The sequence below is a fragment of the Drosophila nasuta genome, chromosome 3 (assembly GCF_023558535.2).
Source record: "Drosophila nasuta strain 15112-1781.00 chromosome 3, ASM2355853v1, whole genome shotgun sequence".
NCBI classification, from domain to species: domain Eukaryota; kingdom Metazoa; phylum Arthropoda; class Insecta; order Diptera; family Drosophilidae; genus Drosophila; species Drosophila nasuta.
Window position 1 is genome coordinate 45,043,849 of NC_083457.1, and position 20,227 is coordinate 45,064,075.

General features: G+C 40.9%; 2 protein-coding genes across 3 annotated transcripts in view; one reads left to right on the top strand and one right to left on the bottom strand.

Annotated features, from left to right (window-relative positions):
• Positions 1 to 592: 592 nt before the first annotated feature.
• Positions 593 to 4,534, bottom strand: LOC132794030 (nardilysin). 2 transcript variants are annotated; one of them, XM_060804246.1, is made up of 2 exons: positions 1,044 to 4,534; positions 593 to 754 (listed from the first exon to the last, which is right to left on the bottom strand). In XM_060804246.1, the coding sequence occupies exon 1, from the start codon at positions 4,440 to 4,442 to the stop codon at positions 1,209 to 1,211; it is 3,234 nt and encodes a 1,077-aa protein (XP_060660229.1). In that variant the 5' UTR covers positions 4,443 to 4,534; the 3' UTR covers positions 593 to 754; positions 1,044 to 1,208. The 2 variants fall into 2 exon arrangements, with proteins under 2 accessions (XP_060660229.1, XP_060660228.1); XM_060804245.1 differs by having other exon boundaries at positions 593 to 979.
• A 4,524-nt stretch (positions 4,535 to 9,058) lies between these two features.
• The window catches only part of LOC132790312 (regulating synaptic membrane exocytosis protein 1), a 62,901-nt gene continuing 51,732 nt past the window's right edge, over positions 9,059 to 20,227 (top strand). Inside the window, 1 exon segment of the mRNA XM_060798803.1 lies at positions 9,059 to 9,557. The gene's annotated coding sequence lies outside the window, so the exon portion shown is untranslated.

The window sequence follows — 20,227 nt, forward strand, 5'->3', positions numbered from 1 at the left end:
CAATGGCACAATAAAACGCAATCATAATGATTTTATGGCAAAGCCAGCCACAAGCAACGCCAACAACAATGATGTGCTGGAAAACAAGGCTTATCATTAGCAAAAGCGGCCATTGGTTGATTGGTGGGCGGCTTTTGGGCGTGTCCTTGTTGTTATTGCTTTGTCTGTGTCTGTGTCTGTGTGTTGGTGTGCTTATTTTTAGTCCCGAAACGAAATAAGCAAACAATATGACGCAAAATTGCAACAGCACTCTGACTATGCCAAACAATTTGAGTAACAATGCTGCATAGTTGGACGGCTGCCAAGCTGGCAGCCCACTCACACACACACTCACACACACACTCACACACACACTCACACACACACATACACTTATACACACGCACAGCATCAGTCCGAGTGCGAACAATGTCGTTTCATTCGTATAATGAAGCTCTCAATGCTTGGCAACGCCAGCAGCAGCAGCTTCCTCTTTTTCTGAGCCAACGCACTCTTTGTTTGTTCAGTTCATTTGGCTATGGACCTGGTCAAGCGGTAACTAAAATTTCAGCTGTTTCTACAATTTAATTTAAGCTTTCACCCATTTAAATTTGCAATAGTTTCTTCATTTATGCTGAGTGCTAAAGACATTTATTTGATGTATACATAATTATATGAAATGCATTTAATTAACAGTACTTTTTTGGCTAGTCACTACTTTAGTTTTCTCTTCAAAGTCATCAGGAATGAAAGTACAAAGATTTTGGAAATCCATCTAAAATTAATTACAACAATTCTTTGGTTCGTCTTAAGTTAGCTTACTTTTAGAGTATTTAGTAGTCAAGCCTACGCATTTGCTCTCAGTATTTGTCTTATTTATGCATACATATACACAATAATTTAGAATTATTATTGTTGTTACTGTTACTGTGGTTGTATGTAACAGCAGCCGCAATATGTGTCAGCAACAGTTGCCCAGCAATTGCCATTTCCTACGGTTCTACGTCCAAAAATTTATACAGCTGACTGTAATTTGCGTTATTAAAATGGCGTCAGTTGCTTACCAAAGCGAAAAGTTCCCCCACAGCAAACAGCGCCAACCATTAGCGATGTTTCACGTTGCTTTTCCATCCTCCTGAAGTTTGTTTACTTGCGTTGCCAGCAGCAGCAGCAGCTCGACAAATAATAATAATGTTGTACAGTTACCAGAGACTGAACGTCGACGCTGACTATAACCCGTGATATTTGGGATTGACGACAATGTGAGGATAGACAAACAGTTTCTTTTTGAAAGCCGCCACGTCCATGATGTGCTTGTCATCACCTGTATCGCCAATAAACTCCAAATGGATGCGGTCACCAATCTGCTCGAACAGCAGCTGCTCCTCGGATATATTGCGCTGCACCTCATCCAAAATGATGGCCAAGGATCCCGGTCTTCTAGCCAGTCCGGTTGATGAGCTGTGACGCGCGCTCACCGCATCGGAGATGGCTTCGGGCAGATCTGTAAGCGAACGACGTGATACCTTCGATGAGCCGACAACCTGCACCGAGAGTTTGCGCATATTGGTGTCCTGGTTGAAGGCAAGAAACTCGAGAATATCCTGCTTGGTGATGCTCGGTAGTATTTGAATTTGTATCTCATTCCGATTGAACACATACTCCATGCTAACAATCTCACCCCAATTGCGCACCATCTCATCGAAGAGGCCATGATCTCCCAGCCTTTTATTATTGAGCAGCGCGTCCTTCATTTGCTCAAACTCCTCGTCACTCAACTCAGAGATTATGATGGGTACTCTCAATCGAAAAGCCTCCAGACGCTTGTCAACATAATCAGCATTGAATTTCGTCTCCTGCGTATTGATGATCAGCATATAAGCCATAATGCCGTAGCCAATGCGCTGAAAGATGCCCAGACTATAGCAGAGTTGTTCCTTGGTGCGAAGTTGATTGAAGAAAGGCTCCTCTACAATTAGATCAACGAGATCTAGCATGGCCTCCATCTTGATGGTGGCTGGGCCAATCTGATAGTAGTTGACAATAATTGTATTGGGATCCTCCCCGTTGAGCGTCTTTACCCGCAAATAATGCTCGCCCATTGGCAGTTGCATGATGCGATTGTGCTGATCGATTAGATTATCGATCTTCTGGTTCTCATAAGTGTTCAGTATCTTTTGTGTAATGTCTCTTGCCTCCTGCTCCGTAAAGTTGCCCTGTATAAGCGCTTGAACGTACATTTGTTTATAAAAGTTATCCCTGAACTTGAGTATATCATCCACAGTGATGTTGTCGACAATCTCATACTTTTCCATTAAGGTAAAACGCATTTGCTCCAGCACCGAGAGACGCAAATCGAGATTGAGTGATTTACTATTGATGACCGCATTGAAGAGCTGTCGCTTTTTCAGCTCTCTGAAGGACATTACTTGAGCTACGTCTACAACAAGATTTTTCATCACCCTAACTATGATGTCGATGAGCAGCGGCAGTTTCTGATTGTACCCGCTGACACGCAGTATCAAACCCTTCTCGGCTGCATCTAATCCATATGTCAGACCCGCCATCAACGCCGGGTACAACTCCTCCGCGATGTAGAACTCCACCAGGTAGGTGAACAGCACGCCCGTCACATAATCCCGCGCACTGCGACGCATAATGGGCGTGATCATGTAGATGTTAACATAGCCATCGGGCAGCAGAAACGTGTCATCCTGGCGAAACCACAACTCGCAAATATCATTGCGAATCAGCGGCTTGGGACGCCTCGAAAGATGCGGCTTGCCAGCATGCAGCCACTGCAACGTAAAGTCTGTTGTCACAAAAGGATTCGGTTGGGGTAGCGTAAGTTCCGCATGTGGCACAGGATTGTGCCACATTTCCTGCCACTTGTCGGGCATGCCAATGCTAGTGTAGTAGGTGCCAAACCAGGGTTCTCGACGATCGTAATCGTGGTGCTCGTAGCGTATGTGCGATGAGATCATAATGTTAAACCGGAACTCCGTTAGATGTTGTCGGACCATCTGCATCACTGCCTCATCGTAGTCAAAGTATAGCTGGCTACCGGTGAGTGCATCTTTGGGTGGCAGAAATCGCATTCCATCGACAATGCTTTGCACATTGTCCATGGAGGGAATTTCGATTTGAAAACGAAAATTATTGGCCGCAATTTGTTGCAATTCTCCGTAGGGTTCATACAGCGTGTTGCACTCGTTGATGAGGCGTATCCAAGCGAAAGTGGCGGCAATCACATCGTCCAAATGTGCGAAACCCTCGTCGGTTAAATGAATACAGATGTTGAACAACGAATAGATGGAATTGGTGTCAAAACTGCCGGCTCCAACGCCGGACATGATGCTCATGCACCAGAGGCGACGTCGCAAGTAGGAGCAGAGACTACCAACGCCTTCGTAACCCAGCAGATGGGCAATGAACGTGTCCGGCTTGCATTTGTAGTAGTTACGCATCGGAGGCAACACCCAGGTCATCTCCAGCTTACACACATCCTCCATGGGCTGCACGAGCAGCACCTCTTTGAAGAACCTATCCTGAAAGGCGTCTCTGTAGTTATACTTCGAGATATCCAACGGCGGCTCGTCACTCTGCGGTATGGTGGAACAATGGCGAACCAGCAGCTCCTCCAACTCGTCCAGCGAGAGCGTCGCCTGTAGGCAGACTTTCATGCGATTGGAGCCATAATGCTTGCGCCGGAATTCGTGCAGTGTCTGGTGCAGATGATCGTCATCGACCATCTCCTTGAGGGACTTCATGTTACCCCAACTGAACGTGCGATGCGGATAACCTTCGCCCGCCATGCTGGCGAGTATCTGATCGCGACGCACTTCATCCACCAGATAAACCTGCTCGAACTCCGATTGCACGGCGGAACGTTCACGTGTCATGGAATCCTGCCGCATGAGTGGCGACTTCATGAGATTCATAAACATGTCCATGGTTTTGTCCAGATACTGTTCCTCCACCTCGAAGTAGAAGCAAGTGTCTTCGTTCTCTGTGTGTGCATTACTAAACCCGCCGCACTTGGCTATAAACGAATCAAAGGCATTCTCCTCGGGATACTTTGTGGAACCCATGAAGATCATGTGCTCCAGGAAATGCGCCATTCCCGGATACTCGTACGGTTCACTAAAGGAACCAACGTTAACGAGAACAGCACATGCCGCCAACTTGCCATGGAACTGCTCCAACGTTGTTGTGGAACTCTGTTTACTCGGTGTTTTCGCTGCCGACAGACTCGACGCGCTGCCTTCGGGCGTGGTGGGATCGGAGATGAGCATGGCATTGACGCCATTCGATAGGTTGAGTATGCGATATTGTTTTTTGTCGCCCTCGGATTTATCGGGCAATTCCAAGTGCGTGACAGCCATTCTTTTTGAGGGACGATTCTGTATCCACTTGTACCACTGCTTGAACATGGCCCGTGGCTTGGGGGTACGCGAAAACATAACACTCGATTCGATTCAAGCTTACAATTTGGAATTTACCTTTGGCAGTCCATAGAGAAGCTGACTGCCGCATTGCCAAACAAATTATGAACCACTTGACAGCAATTTCCATGCACATTATGCCGACTTAATTACTTTGTCAAATAAAACATTTAGTGGGTGTCTTTCCACGCCCCTCCTTCCTTGTACTTCACAATCTCTCTCTCTCTGTTCTGTGCGAATAGCGCAATAGCTCTAGGCTCAATATTGTTCGCCGCTGTTCGGTGTGAAAATTCAATTAACGTTGCTGTAAATAGAAAAAAAACAAGACGCGTTTTCCACGCTTACTTTGCTTGTCTCATTTTTCCCTTCACTCCGCCTTTAAACTATTTGAATTGAACATTCAGAGAGACAACAGCAAGTTGACTTCTCAGCCAGCCGTTTTCCTTGATCTCGGTCTTAGGACTAAGGACACTTGTCCTGCTCGCAAATTGCTCTAATTAAGCGCAGGCAGTGGCAACGGCAAAGAGCCAGCTACAATGCCAAATTAAAATTGTAATGAAGTGCTTTTGTTGTTGCTCTTGTTGTTGTTCTTGTCTCTGAACAGGTAACAAACACTCTGTATTATATCATTTGAATGAGTTGTATTTCACAGAGCATCTTTTAGTCGAGCTGTGTGCTCGAAGCATTGGTTAAACACTTGTCGTTGAGTGCAGCATTCGCTTTAAGCATTAGCATCATTAGCGCCCGGCTACTTTATGATTCTGCATAATTAAGTTGTTGGTTGTTGCCATTGAAATCCTGTAAAAGGATTAGGTCAGCTATTGACAAAAGCTGTTCATAGCTTGGCTCAAAATTTTCTCTTTCTCTTTTTGTCTGTGCTAATGGCGCATCATGGCAAAAATCATGATAAGCTCCTTCACTGGCCAATCTATCTATCCTTTGGTTCGTCTAAGTGAAGTTGCAGTTTCATTTGCACACTTTAATAGAATTTTAATCCAGCTTGAGGACAGGCAATTAGCAATTTATGTCAACATAAGCTAGAGATCAACAGCGTGTGGCTTGCTCTGAATCCATTCACTGTAGTTAAATTGAAAGAAACATAACTCATTAATCATATAAATACTACTCTATTGAATATATATTATACAGGAATCATACACATATATGAGTATATATACACATTAAAAAAATGTTAACAAAAAGCTTAGTGGTGTGAGTTTTATAAATGCATTCGTAAGTCATAGAACGCTAATTGGTTACATTAAATTTTGAGTTTTGAGCATTTTTATTTGTGTTTAGATAAGTTGTTTGTTGTGCAGCTTTGCTGCATTGCTCTTAAGCTTGCTAAAGCGTTAACAATATTTTAAAGTTGTATTCACAAAAAAAAAAATTCCTTGAAGTTGACTGCCATTTACTGAAGCGAATCCATTTGCATTTTAGTCAGACAGCACTTGAAAATTATTGTTGCATACTTCGCAGCGCTTCACGCTTTGCTAACTCCATCAATCTGTCGTAGTGTTATTGCTGCCATCTGGATTTGATCCGCTACCTTTATGACTTTTCCAGCTGACCATATTCACAAATACACACAAGCACCACATGGTATACACACACATGTGTGTGTTTGAATGTAGGTAAATATTTGTGTACTTTGTTGCGCTCAGTTTGATTTTGTTTGTTCTGCGCTGCGAGTAGTAAAAACTTTTGCCGCAGGACTCTCACGCGCACAGCACCTACACACATACATCCGTATGCATACTTGCATACAGGGTTTGAGGTGTGTGTGTGTTGAATGGTGAAAATATTTCGTGGTTAAACAAAACCATTTGCATGAAAATGTTTTACTTTTACTTTGAGCTTATGGTTTGCTGCTGCTGCTACTGCTGTTGTTGTTGTTTCTTGTTGTTTTGTTGGTTTGGGAACAGAGGAATGAAAAATAGAGGAAATGGGGAAATGGGTAAAGAGGTTTCCTGTTTGTATGTCGGTTTTGGTTTTTGCTCGCAACTGGGTGCTGCTGGTACTGCTAATTGAAGCAGAAGTTGGCTTAAAAAACAGCCAACAGTGCCAGCTCTCGAGCTGACTCATATTTCATTGTGATGGTCTGAGCGAGATGGAGGTGCTCGCTGCTGACCCTGAAAAAAAAAAATTGAAAACACAGGCAACAGTTTTTACAAGCGACTTAATGCCGCCGTATAAATTCGAGAAGAAATGCGCACAGACAGCAAAGACGAGACTCAAGCTGAGAGGCCGAACTTAATCTGAAAAAATCAATCTGCAATAAAAATAAAATTAAGAAAAAGGACTCAACAAAATGGCAGACAAGCGAAAGAAAACGGAAACGGTGAACGTTGAACGTTGAAACGGCGAAACGCTCACAAAAAGGGAAAGCACGAAGATATGGGGACAAATGGAGAATGAAGCGAGCGAAGATGCTTGGTTGCACACAAGCACGGACTCTCAGGTATGCGTCCAGGATTACGCGGCATTTCGTTGCGCGGAAAGGCGTGAGAGAAGACCGAACGGGCACGCAACGAGCGCAGCTAACGCTTAAGCATCCAAAGGATATTCATAAATAAATATCTGCAGGCATACAAATTGATAAGCTGACAGTCAGAGCCCAGCTACAGTTCTTCACTTCACTTCGGTTCGGTTCAATATCTCACTGTCTGTCACGACCCAATCCCAAAAGCAACAACAACAACAACAGCAACAACAAAGGCTCGGCATCTTAATCGACACACGACGCGTACCTTTTGGTGTGTCCTTCGAAACACGGAGGGGTAGACAAACACATCCTTGCTGGCTGCCCTGACTGCTTTGGCTACCTGTAAACATTGCCAACTTTTGTGCCGTTCGCTTTTGCAGCTTTCTAATGGCCGCTCGTCCTTCAACAGGCGCTGCTCCTTTCACACGCAACATTCTACATTCTACTGTTTTTTTCTCCTTTCTCTTTTCTCTGTGTATGTGTGTTTTTTTTGCGCTTGGCACATTTTTCTGCTGCCTCCTCACTTTTTCTTCTTCGTATTCGTGTTGCTGTTGTTGTTGCTTTGCTGCTGCTTTCGTCCTTTCTTTGCGCCCATTCAATTTTATTGTGCGCTCTCAAATTGTTTTGGTATTGAGGCTTTAAGCACGCGACTGTTTGTAGGCTGTCCTCTGCCTGTCTGTCCTGCCTTCCCTCAGCCGTGCCCTGCGGTGTTGCCGCCATCCCAAGCAGCCAGTCAACCAACCATTCAGCCAGCCAGTCAGCTTGCCTGCCTGCCTGCTGTGCTTGCTGTTGTTCCTGCTGTTGCTGTTATTGTTATTGGGGATTGCCTTCTCTATATGGCTTTGTGTATGTGTGCGATGTTTTCGTATGGTTGTCGATGTTTTTGCAGGCTTCCAACATATCCTGTTGCTTGCAAAAACGCAACCAGTTGAACATTTCCAGTCGCGCTCTATGCCCTTCGGCTCCACTCGGCTTTGCGCGCTCTCTCTCGGTTCTTGACTTCCCTTGCTCACTCTCTTGTCGTTTGCTTACTCTCTCACACTTCTGTTGTTGAGTTGTAGTTCGTCTGTTGCGCCTCGTAACGCTGGCACATGTTTAACGCGCAATTATGTTGGTCCTGTTGCGCTTTTTTCAATGTCTGTGTGTGTGTGTGTGTGTCCAACTGGTTTGAAAGCCATGTTGAAGTTGTCAAACGCATTTGTCAGCACCTCAAATTGACCGCTTATTCCCCAAATAAATGGGAATTTGTAGCGAAAATAGAATGAATGGAAATACAAATTCTTAAGCTGTAAAAGATTAGCTTTACTTCATTTCATTTTTCTTGAATGCATTTAATTTTTATAATAACATATACATAAATACTTTTTCATTACACCTTTATTTGATTTTGGAATTTTCCATTTACTTAAAAATTAACTTTAATTAATAATATTAAACAAAAATATTATTTAATTTAATTTAACTTTTCTTCACTTGATCCTTGTGACTATTAATTTTTTTCAGTTATTCAAATTTAATTGAATTGAATTTATTTGGTAGCATTACATGCTTTGTTTACTTTTAAAAATATTTGTTTTGCAGCATCGACTTGACGCGTTGTAGACATTTAACACAATTGTTCACCTTGGCGTATACGCAACATTCGTAATATCATCGCATGCAACAATTGTGGAAAAGTCTACACTTCGTGTGTCCGTGTGTGTGTATGTAGACTAAGCGGAACGTGAAGAGCACGCGCACCTAATATAAATGCGTGGGCAGGCAAGGAGGCGGGGCTCCAGCAGCTCCAACACCGATATGGACACATCGACATCGACATCGACATCGCCATCGAGTGTGGACATCGACACAGGCACAGACACAGACACAGACGTTGGCTGCATCCTGGGAAATCGCTTAGCTGTTGCTTTCGCGTTGCGACGCCGTTTTGCAAGGTGGAAATTGATATTACTTTTTAATGCTGCGCCAGCTGGTTTTCCCACACACACACACACCCGAGCACATACATCGAAAGCTTTCCAGTGGCACGAAGGTGTGTAGGATAGAGAGAAAGAGAGCGCGCAGACCAAGAGAAAGAGAGAGAGCGCAACGAATCGGTGATGGACTGGCTGTTGTGGCCGCAGCAGCTGAGCGTCGTTACAGTTCGAGTTGAGCCGTTTCGTGAACAGGACACAATACGCGGAAGCTGCCCGCAGCCAAAGAAGCAGTTGTGAAGCCAGTTTCAGGCAGCGTTCAAGCGGCGCGTTCTGCAATGTTTTCTAACACTCCACAGTCAAGGTGTGTGTTTGTGTGTGGGTGAAGTCGTTGAATAGATGTGAGTGTGTGAAGGTGTGACTTTGATTGTAACTGTGACTGTGACGGTGTTGATGTGAGAGTGCAAGAGTGTTTTCTGACCAAACAAAAGCAGCAACGAAACGAAACGCAAACGAACGCAAGCAACTTTCAAGTGGCAACATTCAAGTGTTGCAAATTATACGCCATACCCGAAATTTGAGAATTATGCGCCATTTCGAAATTTAACAAGCGCGTCTTACACAAACACAACAAAAACACAGATGTACACATCGCGAAAGAGAGAGAGGGCGAGAGAAAGTCACATTACAATCGCAAATGGAAAATAATCATTTGGCTGCAAGTCAGAGTCGCAGGTGAGTCAAAAACTCGAAAGTCCGTCAATGTCAACAATTGTGACAGTGCGAGTTCTCGTTCTGGTTTTGTGCTGTGCTTGTATTTGTATTTGTATTTATTTTGGTTTTGCGCCAAAGAGATTGTTATGAATTGTTGAATGAAAGTGAACGGCTGCGAGATTGGGGGACGCCTAACAAATAGTTTAATTTCCGGCATGGTCGTCAGGCGCACGTCCGGTTTCAGTTTTGTTTCCTGCCAGCCTCACGTCCGTGTGCTCAATGCTCAATGTGCTGCTTTGGCATGTGCCGAATATAAATCTATTTAATGTTATACATACTTTTGTAACTCGAAACTCGCGTACTCATAACTCATAACTCATTTCATTTCATTTTATTTCGTTACGTTACGAATGTTTGGCGATCGTCATCAAAAATTCTCGACACAAAAACATCACAAATTTTTCGGCATTGGCAATGGCTATTGATTTTCTTTGTTTAGCAAAGTGTTTTATTTTGTTTTTGTGTTGGCCAGCAACTTAGACAATATGTATTAACAAAGCTTAGGGTCGACTACTACTATATGCTGCTGGTCTTCCTCAAGTCCCTCAGGACACCTACTCATTGGGATTAGCAGAACAAAAGACTGAGACTGAGGCTGAGATGCTGACGCCTTCAACGGACGAGGCAAATAAAACAAGCTAATGAAGCAAGAAATTGAAAACATTACCGAGGCGATTAATTATTGATACTTTGATGTTCGGGCGCCTTGTCAGCCATTCTATGCTTTGTTAGATAATTAATTTATAATTAAGTTAGTAATTTGCCAGGCAACAACAGACGGCAGACAGACAGACGAACTGACAGACGATGGCCAACAGCATGTTAATGCCACTTGAAAACTGTTTTGGGGCTTTAAATTAATGGGCTTTAAGCCGTGCCCTGCAGCTGTGCAGCCTTCGATTAAGACTTTTTGAACGTGACTAGCCTAGCATATTGATGGCATCCACCTCCACCTTCTTCTACCACTTTAGAGGGAGGAAAATTGTCTAATGCCAGGACAACGTCATTGTGCTCCACTGTAGTGGACCCAAGAGAAACATTTGCAGACCGCGCACGATAGCCAGGTGGTGTCATTACTCTTGGTCTAATCTCCCCCAGCCACCCTTGGCTTGGCGACACCATTAAAGTTCGGTGCGCGTCTGCACCTGTCTGTCGCAAAACTCGAAGTGGCCAAAGTGCTTTTATGATGCCATTTTAATTTAGATTCATATCAATTGGTAATAAGCATTTTGTGCGCTCAACTAAATGCTCGATATTAAGGTCAGGCACATTAAAATTATTATTCGTAATGACCACAACAATTGCTATGTGACAGCAAGCAGCTTCGAAGTGAAGAAGCGTATTTGGATTTTTAAAGCACAAATTTGTGTAGGTTTTTCTATGGTTAAGTTTTAGGTTCGTTTTTATGGGCGCTCAAAGCGTGAACAAAGTTGTTTTGCTTCAGCTGTTTTTATGACTAAAACTCATTTACAATTCGACATAAAACAGACAGCACAAAAATATACAAAAAAAGCAAAAAAAAAACTTACAGCCTTTGGTCACATTTGCATAATTTTTCGCCTCATTTTGTTGGCAATTTATATGCGAAGCCGAGTGACACGTGCGTTTTAATTGAATGCAAATAAAATACACCATAATACATAATATGACAAGCCATAATCCTGACAGCAACAGTTATACATGCTGACAGCTCCCCCACACACATATATAAGCACACACACAGGCACATAGACAGCAGGCGACGAGTTGTTGCTGCTGTTGCTGCTGCTGCCATCCGACATGTCACTATCCTAGCTGACAGGCTGCCCATCTCTTCGTATTTAATGGCATTTTAAACTACTATGCTATTCGCTCGACTGTCTGCTTTCTCACTCTCGCTCTCTTTTGTCTCCCTTCCTTCTCTCTATATGTATACTTATATTCATTAATGTCGGCAAAGTCAAAGTGTTTAAAATGTTATACACGCTTGGGGCATATCCTTCTGCTGCTTCTGATGCTGGATTAGGCAACTGATGTGTGTGTGTGTGTGCTCTTTAAGCCTTTTTCTCATTCACTCTTTCTCCCTTTTTTGTGCTTGTAATTTTCCTTTTGCTTTGCTTAATACACACACATTTTTGCCCCGTATTTTAATCAGCAGCAAAAATTAATTAACTTTTACTCAAACGCCAAAACAATTGTCCTGTCTGCGAGCGCTTTTTTAGCTCCCTTTTTTTTGGCATATGTGGTGTATGCGTATGTGCGTGTGTGTGTGCGCAAGGGTGTGTGTAACGACTCTCCAGTGACCAGCTCTTCAATTGCAAATTGTAAATTGCCACTTCATTTGCACAAATTTTTAATAAACCAACCAAAAACGACGCAGTGCTCGCCATACGCAATTTTTTGTAGCAGACTTTTAGGGGCAATCGAACGAACGCGTGAGGGAGACAGCAATAGCGCTTGCTGTTGAGTTACAAACGAAAACGAATTGAATTTTTATGGCCGTTGGCCATGTTTTTTTGACTGCAGCCGCAGACGCAAATATTTATTTTACATTTTTAAATAATTCGCATATTTGTCGCTGCTATTTTGTGTGTGCAGCACCAGCAGACAGACAAAGAACTTACACAAATTGTTTGACTGTCGAACACACACACACAACACACACACAGATATTCACTTATTGAGTGGAATTTAATTAATTTAATTTGCGTTGGCATGCTCAGTCATTGGTTGAAGGGCAGAGCAGCGTATATGTCTGCGTCTACGAGTCCTGCTGCCTTTTCAGTTTATTATTCATGCAGAAATATTTCGAATGCTTCACAAAGTGCAGAGCTTATGCAAAAATCAAACAGCTCTAAATGTAGGAGGTAGACACACACACAAGCACACCCACACACACACACACATTCACGTACTGCCACGATTCAGCCATGCAATCAGTTTCCAACTTGTCGTTTGCAGTTGCCGCTCCTCTATTTACTTGCTGCGGCTCTGCAATTTTCAATTAAAATGTTTGCTCAAAAGCCCCCACTGCAGTAAAAGTGTTTACGCCAGCCCTGGTTTCAGGGCACAATTTCCATATATGCAGATATCGTACTATAGTATGTAGAAAAGACTTCCACAAAATAAATTCCCTTCAAGTTTCGCACAATTATTTGAATAGAGCGCAACAACTTTAATTCTAATGAAATCTATTTTTATTTTTGGTTAGTTTTCGTGTTAAAGTTTTCCACTCGCGGTTGATTCGCTTATTGTTGTTGTTGTTGCTTTGCTTAGCATAATAACTTAATTTCCATATAAATGCAAAAGAAAATCCACGGCTCGAAGGACGAAACAAAATGTAACAAATTTTACAATTTCCGTGCGGCACTTTGGGCGGTGGGTCGCAGCTGGATTTGGATTTGGATTCTGATGGCCGCCGGCTGTTGGCATTGCCATTACCGTTACGCGGACTAACCGTAATATCCGGCACAAGTACACGCACACACAGCCAGACTTCTCTATATAGACAAAGGTGTCTGTCTGTCCTAGCTGCGCTGGCTGTTTACATTTTGTTAAACGCGTCCCTCTGACCCATGTCCAAACTCGGTCTCTGACTCTGTAATCTCTTCGAAGCAGCTGATAATGGTTTGCCCTACAAGTGACCACACCTTCACCTTCGTTGCTCACACAAAATTGTCATTTTATGTCGTGTCATAGTTCGAGTGGATTTTGGGTTTTGCACTTCGCTGAAATATTTGAGACCAGCTTTTTCCGTCTCATACTTTGATTAATGTAATTGGCGCCCAAGGGTACGATTTGGCACTTTGAGCCTGAGAACCCCGTGCACTTCAAATGATTAATGTATGCACTGAACAACGGGCAACAGGCAGAACGAACGAAAAAACTTAAGCAGCTGGAAAAAAAAAGAAATCATAAATTTAAAGCTGAGACAAAGGAACAACACATCTGAAAAAATGAAAGAAGATGAAATGAATGAATGGAATTTTTAGTAAATGTAAAGTTAAACATGCACAACAAAATAATAAAGACTGAGATGGATGGCAGCTCAGCGAAGTTCTGACAGCTCTTCTCAGTTCTTTAGTTGCTTGGCTCCTTGAAGGCCTTAACTCACAGCACATGAATATTGGCAACAGAATCCTTGGCCAAGGCCAAACCATTTCTCCAAGCGCTTGTTTGCTTAAAGTTTTAAGCAAATTTCAACGTGATTTTTTGCGAGTTCTCTCTCTCTTTATCTCTCTCTCTTGAGTTTTTTACTTGGCCACAGTGCTGAGGTTCGCTAATATTGCTCGAGATACATGGCTGGGGATATACTAGCTCCCATTGCATTGCCACTGGCTGCGCGACCTGAGTCTAAGCCGAGCAACAGTTTGGCGGAAAGTTCAGACAAACATTTATCAAACGAGCTACCCGAAAACTTTTACCACAAGCGCTGGAAAACTGAAACTGGCAACAAAAAAACTGCGGAAAATAGCTGAAATGCTGAAACTGTCTCCAACTGCGATATTTTAATGCCCTTTTGCTGGGGTAATATTTCAATGCAACATATTTTTATTTTATTTTTTATTTGAAATATAGAGCTTTTTCAAACAATTTTCGCTGATGACTGACAGACGGATTGAATTGTAATTGGAAGTTGAAGCAATAACGGTAGAAATGTTAACCTTAAATTCCAAATCGATTTCTGTTTTCAATTTACTGCAAATAAGTTTTAAATTAATTCAATTTTAAATGACTAATTTATTTTTATCGATCTGGGTGTTTATATTTCACTATTCGTGCGATTAATGATTGGAAATGATAATACTTTATGAAAATAATTATGTTGTCACCCGCTTAAAAATGAACTGAAAATATACTTGTTAAGAATTTAATAAGCTGTTTTTAGCTTCCTTATTCTCAAAGATCCTTGTAAAAGTTTACTCTTCTTTATGAATATAATTCATTGTGAATGCTTTTCCTTGCTTACATTCTTTTGTAATCATAAAAAGCTAAGAATATTTTTGATTCTTCGGACTGAATTGAAATTGGGAATTAAAGCAATTATAGATGAATTGATAATTTCAAATTCAGAAACAATTTCTATTTTCAGCCTCTAGAAAATGTTCTGAAAATATACTTAATGTCAATTTAATATTCTATTTTTAAATGCTTTATTCTCAGCGATACTTTTTAGAGTTCATTTTACCATTTTAATATAATTCGTTTCGAATGCTTTCCTTTGTTTACATTCTTTTGTCATCGCACGCTCGAGAATATTCTAGTATTCTTCACTTCCTGGAAGAGTATAATGTCATTTTGCCATTTGCTACAATTTGTGTTAGAGTTTTTGTCGCTGGCAACTGTTTTGAGGGAAAACATGGCCAGAAATGTGTGTATTGTTATTTTGCTTATTGCTGTTGCGGTTGCTGGTGGTTGCTGGCTGGTTGCTGGTGGGAGTTGTTGTTGCTACTCTGGTTATATTGTTGCTCATGTGCTGAGCACAAGCACAAATTACAAGCGGTTTTGTCAGTTTGGCAATTGCCGCGCCCAAAAAAAGCCAAAGGATTGACAGTTATTAAAAATGAAACGAGGCAATTACGAGTACATATTTTTGTTGTTTTGCGTTGTTTTTTGCGATATTGTTGTTGTAGCTGGGTGTGTTTTACTGGCATGTTTAACGGCGCTTTGTTGCCTGCAGACAGTTGACTCAGTATACGCACATATGTATGTATGTTTGTGTTTGTGTGTGTGTACTTATGCGTGGGTGTATGGCAGAACGAGGCCATGCATATGCTGATTGCCAAGGCCTCGTCCTTATCGCTTGGGCTTTAAAAAAAAAGTAAAATTGGCAAAAGCCTGAAAAGCGTGCGTTACGCTTTGGCAAACTCCATTGCTGGTTGCTGCTTTTGTGTGCTGCCTGCCCCCATAAATCATATATATTCTCGTATTTTGCCCGTTTCCCGTTAGCCTAAACGCACCAATAGCAACAACAACAACAACCACAGCAGCTTAACTCATTTTTCATGGCAGAGGCAAATGTTTTGGCGCATTAAGCGTGGCTTTTTTTTCACTCGCTTTTTATACCCGCTACACAAAGGGTAGAAGGGTATTATAGCATTTTGCCTGCAAGAAATCTATGTAAAAGGCAGAAGAAGGCATTTCCCACCATACAGTATATACATTCTTGATCGTGTCCGTCTGTCTGTCCGTTCGTATAAACAACTAGAACTCAGAGGCTATAAGAGAAAGAATAATGATTTTTTTCGACAGCACTTATTATGTTGTCCGCAGATCAAGTTTGTTTCAAATGTTTGCCACGCCCACTTCCGTCCCCGATCAACAAAAATTGAATAGCAAGCGTTATTTTGAAGCTACGTCGATAATTTGGTATATACAATAATAACTGCAGTGTTTATGATTTCTAAAAATTTGATTGCGATGAGATACAAGATTTATAAATTATTTAAGACGTTCTTTTGTATGGACAAAAACTACTTAATACAGGTTATAGTGTGTTTGACTGATTGTCTAGAATATTTTGTTTACTATGCTATATTTTGAATGTAGTGCTTAATTAATATATTAAATATTTATTTGCATTTTAGTGGTATTTTATTTTGTATATTTTAAAATTAATACCGTTTTTACTTTTATTTAAAATTGGTAGCGAGTATCTCACAGTCGAGCACACTCTACTGTAGCTTTTTTACTTGTTGTTTTTGTGCTTCTGGGCAAAAATTGGCCGACGTTTTTTTGTGTGCGTGGAAATTGAATTTTATATTTTATATGCGAGTGAGTGCAGAGTAAATTTTATGTGCAGCTGCAAGTCAACCCAAAATCAAAATCAAAATCCCCAACGAGTGCTTGCTGAGTGAAATATTAAACGCAACCAGACGAGCCCATATACTATACCGTATGTACATTTATGTATGTTATATCGTCATATTGGGGCGACTTGGCTTACATTCGTTGTTCGTTGTTGGCCACAGTGCGCCAATTATGCCATATGGAGATGGCTGAGCAGGCTGTTGCTCCTCGGACTTGCGAAGCTCTTGTTCCAACTTCCGCCCGGGCAGATAAAGCAAAAGAAGGAAAACTTTGCATAATAATGAGCAGTTTATTTCCCTCCATATGTGAGTATATAACTGTAAGCGTGTGTGTGTGTGGCTTCCGCTTTCAAAACTCGTGTGTGTGTGTAGCGGCAGCTGGTTGCCTCTTTCGGGCCACAACAACCACAACAAACGACGACAACAACGACGACGACGACGACGTTGAGGACGGCCAAAAGTTTGCACAATTTTCGTGTTTTTCTTTCATTTGGCGCAAAATTGTTGCGTTGTTTTCTTAGCTGCCGCACTTTGATCAGATTAACACGCCAAAGTACTGCGAGTATCGTGCTGTTCGCTCTGGCTCCTTTCGAAACAAAAACCAAAAAACCAAAAACAACCAGGCTATAAATAGCATGGCTAAAATAAATTGTATTTTTTGGTTTTTGTTTTTGTTCTTCTTGCTTCACATTTTTTGTACCGCCTCAAAGCGGCTGCTTGCATAAAAAGTGATTAAAGGCTGCTCGCCGATAAGCATAATATTCTTTAGAGCAAGACTTTAAGCCTCATAATACATATTTGCTGATAACAAAATAGAGAGGGAGTTTTACATAATTAAGTTGTTTAAATATGACAAGATAGATTAGCCATTAAATTTTTCATTCAATTTAAATTTGACTATACTAATTGAAACTTTTAAGGAAAGTCCATAAATATTATGCAACATTTTTGGACAAAAACTTCCATGCCTTTATCAAAAATTTCGCATAATAATTCCATAAAAAACGTAAAAATAAAAACATAACACCGCAAAAATAACATTTTTTGAACAAATTTATGAATATTCATATCAAGTAAAATAGTAAATCAAGAATTTCACTTAAATTGTGCAGAAATATGTATTGGGCAGAGCATTTCACTTCATATTGCGAGCTTAAGATTTAATGCCAATTTAATATGGCAAAGAGTAAATTGGTTTTATCCTTTTTTATACAGTAGTGTAAAATTTTACACTAATTTATTTCTATTGAGGAGTGAGCCTTTCAAATGTTAAAGTTGATTAATAATTTCGATGCCGCTGGTCGCTTCAAGTTTGTTCATTAAGGCTTATATCTACATATTATGTTAGACATGTGTGTAAAATGTAAACTTTTAACAAGCGCTTTGAGCATTAAATAAAATGAAGCTTAAATCATGACCTTTTAATCTACTCCATAAATTATAGTGCGATACCATGCCAATTGTATTTTACTAACTATTGATGGGCAGAACTCTTTTGAATATTCGTCATGTGCAACACCGCAGTATTTATTTGTATGTGTGCAATTTAAAATGTTAATAAATTGTAGTAATAGTACTGTTGTGTTAAGAATATTATTTTTTCTGTGCTGACAGTTTGCCCAATCTCTTCGGCTCAATGACCATCTCGCTGCGCCCTGTGATGACATCATCCATTAATTTGCAAACTCGTGCATTTTGCACTGTGCAAGCTGTGTAAATAGCATGACGATGCAGATGATCTGCAAGCGGGCCGCCAAGACCGATCCTGTCACGCCAAGCTAGCATTTGATCGCGCAGCCTCTCTTGCTCCGTGTATGATTCTGCATCGTTAATTTCGAAATAGACATCTTTATGAATGGTCAAAGCCGAGGAATGTTTTGAAACATCATCAGCCGCAAAGTATTTTTTGATCCAGCGATTTTCATCCCGATAATCCATCGTTGTAAATTGAAGTAAGTTTCGATAAGATAAAATGAAGTCAAATTCCTTAGAGCAAAAGAACGATAGATTATAAACAGTAAATTCAAGTAAAGCTTGTTTTTCGATACATTGAGAAAATTATACAGTATTAAGTCAGCTGTTGCTGGGTTATCAAGCTTCTAACTCATTTTTATTCCCCTTCAAACAAACTCTTTCACATATCATTCCATTCCGCCAATTTATATAGAGAAATATATAAATGGAGATTCGGATTTGTTAGCATAGAGTTTCCCAAAGCGGTGCATTAGTTCCATTTATAATAATTGCAAAATTCATGGAAATTGCTGAAAAAGCTTTAAAACTTCATAAAAGTGCAATATCAACATGAAGCCAAACTTATTTTGGGAAAACCATTAAAAGTTTTAATCAACCGATTGACATTCTTTAAAAATTTGTTCATTTTTCAATTTTGTTATTTAACTATGCGTTATATTTCATGCATAATACTTGGCTTTATTCGTACTAACGAGCTACTTTACGTGAAAAATGTTTCAGAAAATAAAACAAAGTGTTGTTTGGCAACTTTTGATGCATTTTGTTTGTTATGACTATTTTTAACAGTTGTGTTTGCTTTGCACTTTGCTTGCTGTCCGAAAACTTGCACTATCCCGAGCTCAGCTGCTGCAGGTCCAAACCGACTGTTTGCTTAGTGCTTGGGCATGTGGTGCAGTTACCACACACACACACACTCACACTTGCCGTCTCACACACATAAGCATACATTGAATAAGAGCCAAATGGTAGCAGGAGGCAGCCACAGCAAGAGCCACAGCCACAGCCAGAGGACATGCAGAACAGAAGCTGGGCAGAGGCAAACGCATTTCTCTTGCTCACAAAACGCACATCAAATTTGCATAATTTTGCGCAAAGTAACATTTTGCACAAGCAGATGGCCACCTACGAGGCCAAACCAGACCAAACCAGCAGCCAGACCAGACCACGCAACAGGCAGTCTCCAAATCTGGGAGGGTTTTTGTCATAGCTGTCATGGCTGGGCATTAGTTTGGTAGATTTTATGAGCTGTGTTATTGCAAAGCTTTCTGCATTTAACACGCGTGAAACAATGAAATCAGCTCGCATTTAACAGGCCGAATTGCACATTTTAAATGCTAATTAAAGTAGCAGCTGCCAACGCGGCGTATGCGTAATGATGGCAATTTCTTAAATTAGCAACGAAATATGAAACCTTTGCTTTTGCCTTGCCTTGTCTTTGCTGCAAACAAACAGAGAGTTTTTTGCGTGGGGCAAGAAAAAATAAACATGTGAAACATGAGCAAATTCTTCACCCAGTCGATGGAATGGCTTGAATTCTTTCGCTGTGGTGTGCGGAGCGTGCGTAGGTGTAAGCGTGACACTGACTGACTGCTGCTGTCATCTTATTAAGTCTAAGTGTAAGAAGCCAAGGCTGTGGTGGCTAAAAATACGCGCTTATATTTTTAAAGACGCAGCCAAGTGCAGGCAGTGAGACGATGAAGTTAAAGTTGTTAGTAGAACGACATTTAAATGCGATACTTTTGCGGAGATTGAGAGCAACAGAAATCAAGAGACAAGTTGAAGGCCTTTGCATTCAGTGCTTCAGAAATAAGTTAGTGTTCATTTTAATCATGTCTAATTTTATAAAATAAATAAGAAAGCAAGAGCGAATCCTTAAATAGTAACTTAACATGAATTGCTTCATATCCTACAGAGTTACAATCTCTTTAACTTACATTTAATATATTTTAACTTCAAGTCATCTAGATTAGTCGCCTCTTACAAATTTTTATCGTCATTGCAGCATTTTGCGTAATTGCGGTGAGAAACTTCCAAGTCAGCCACGTAACTAGCTATGCTTTCCACATATACACGTTTTGGTATTTGTAT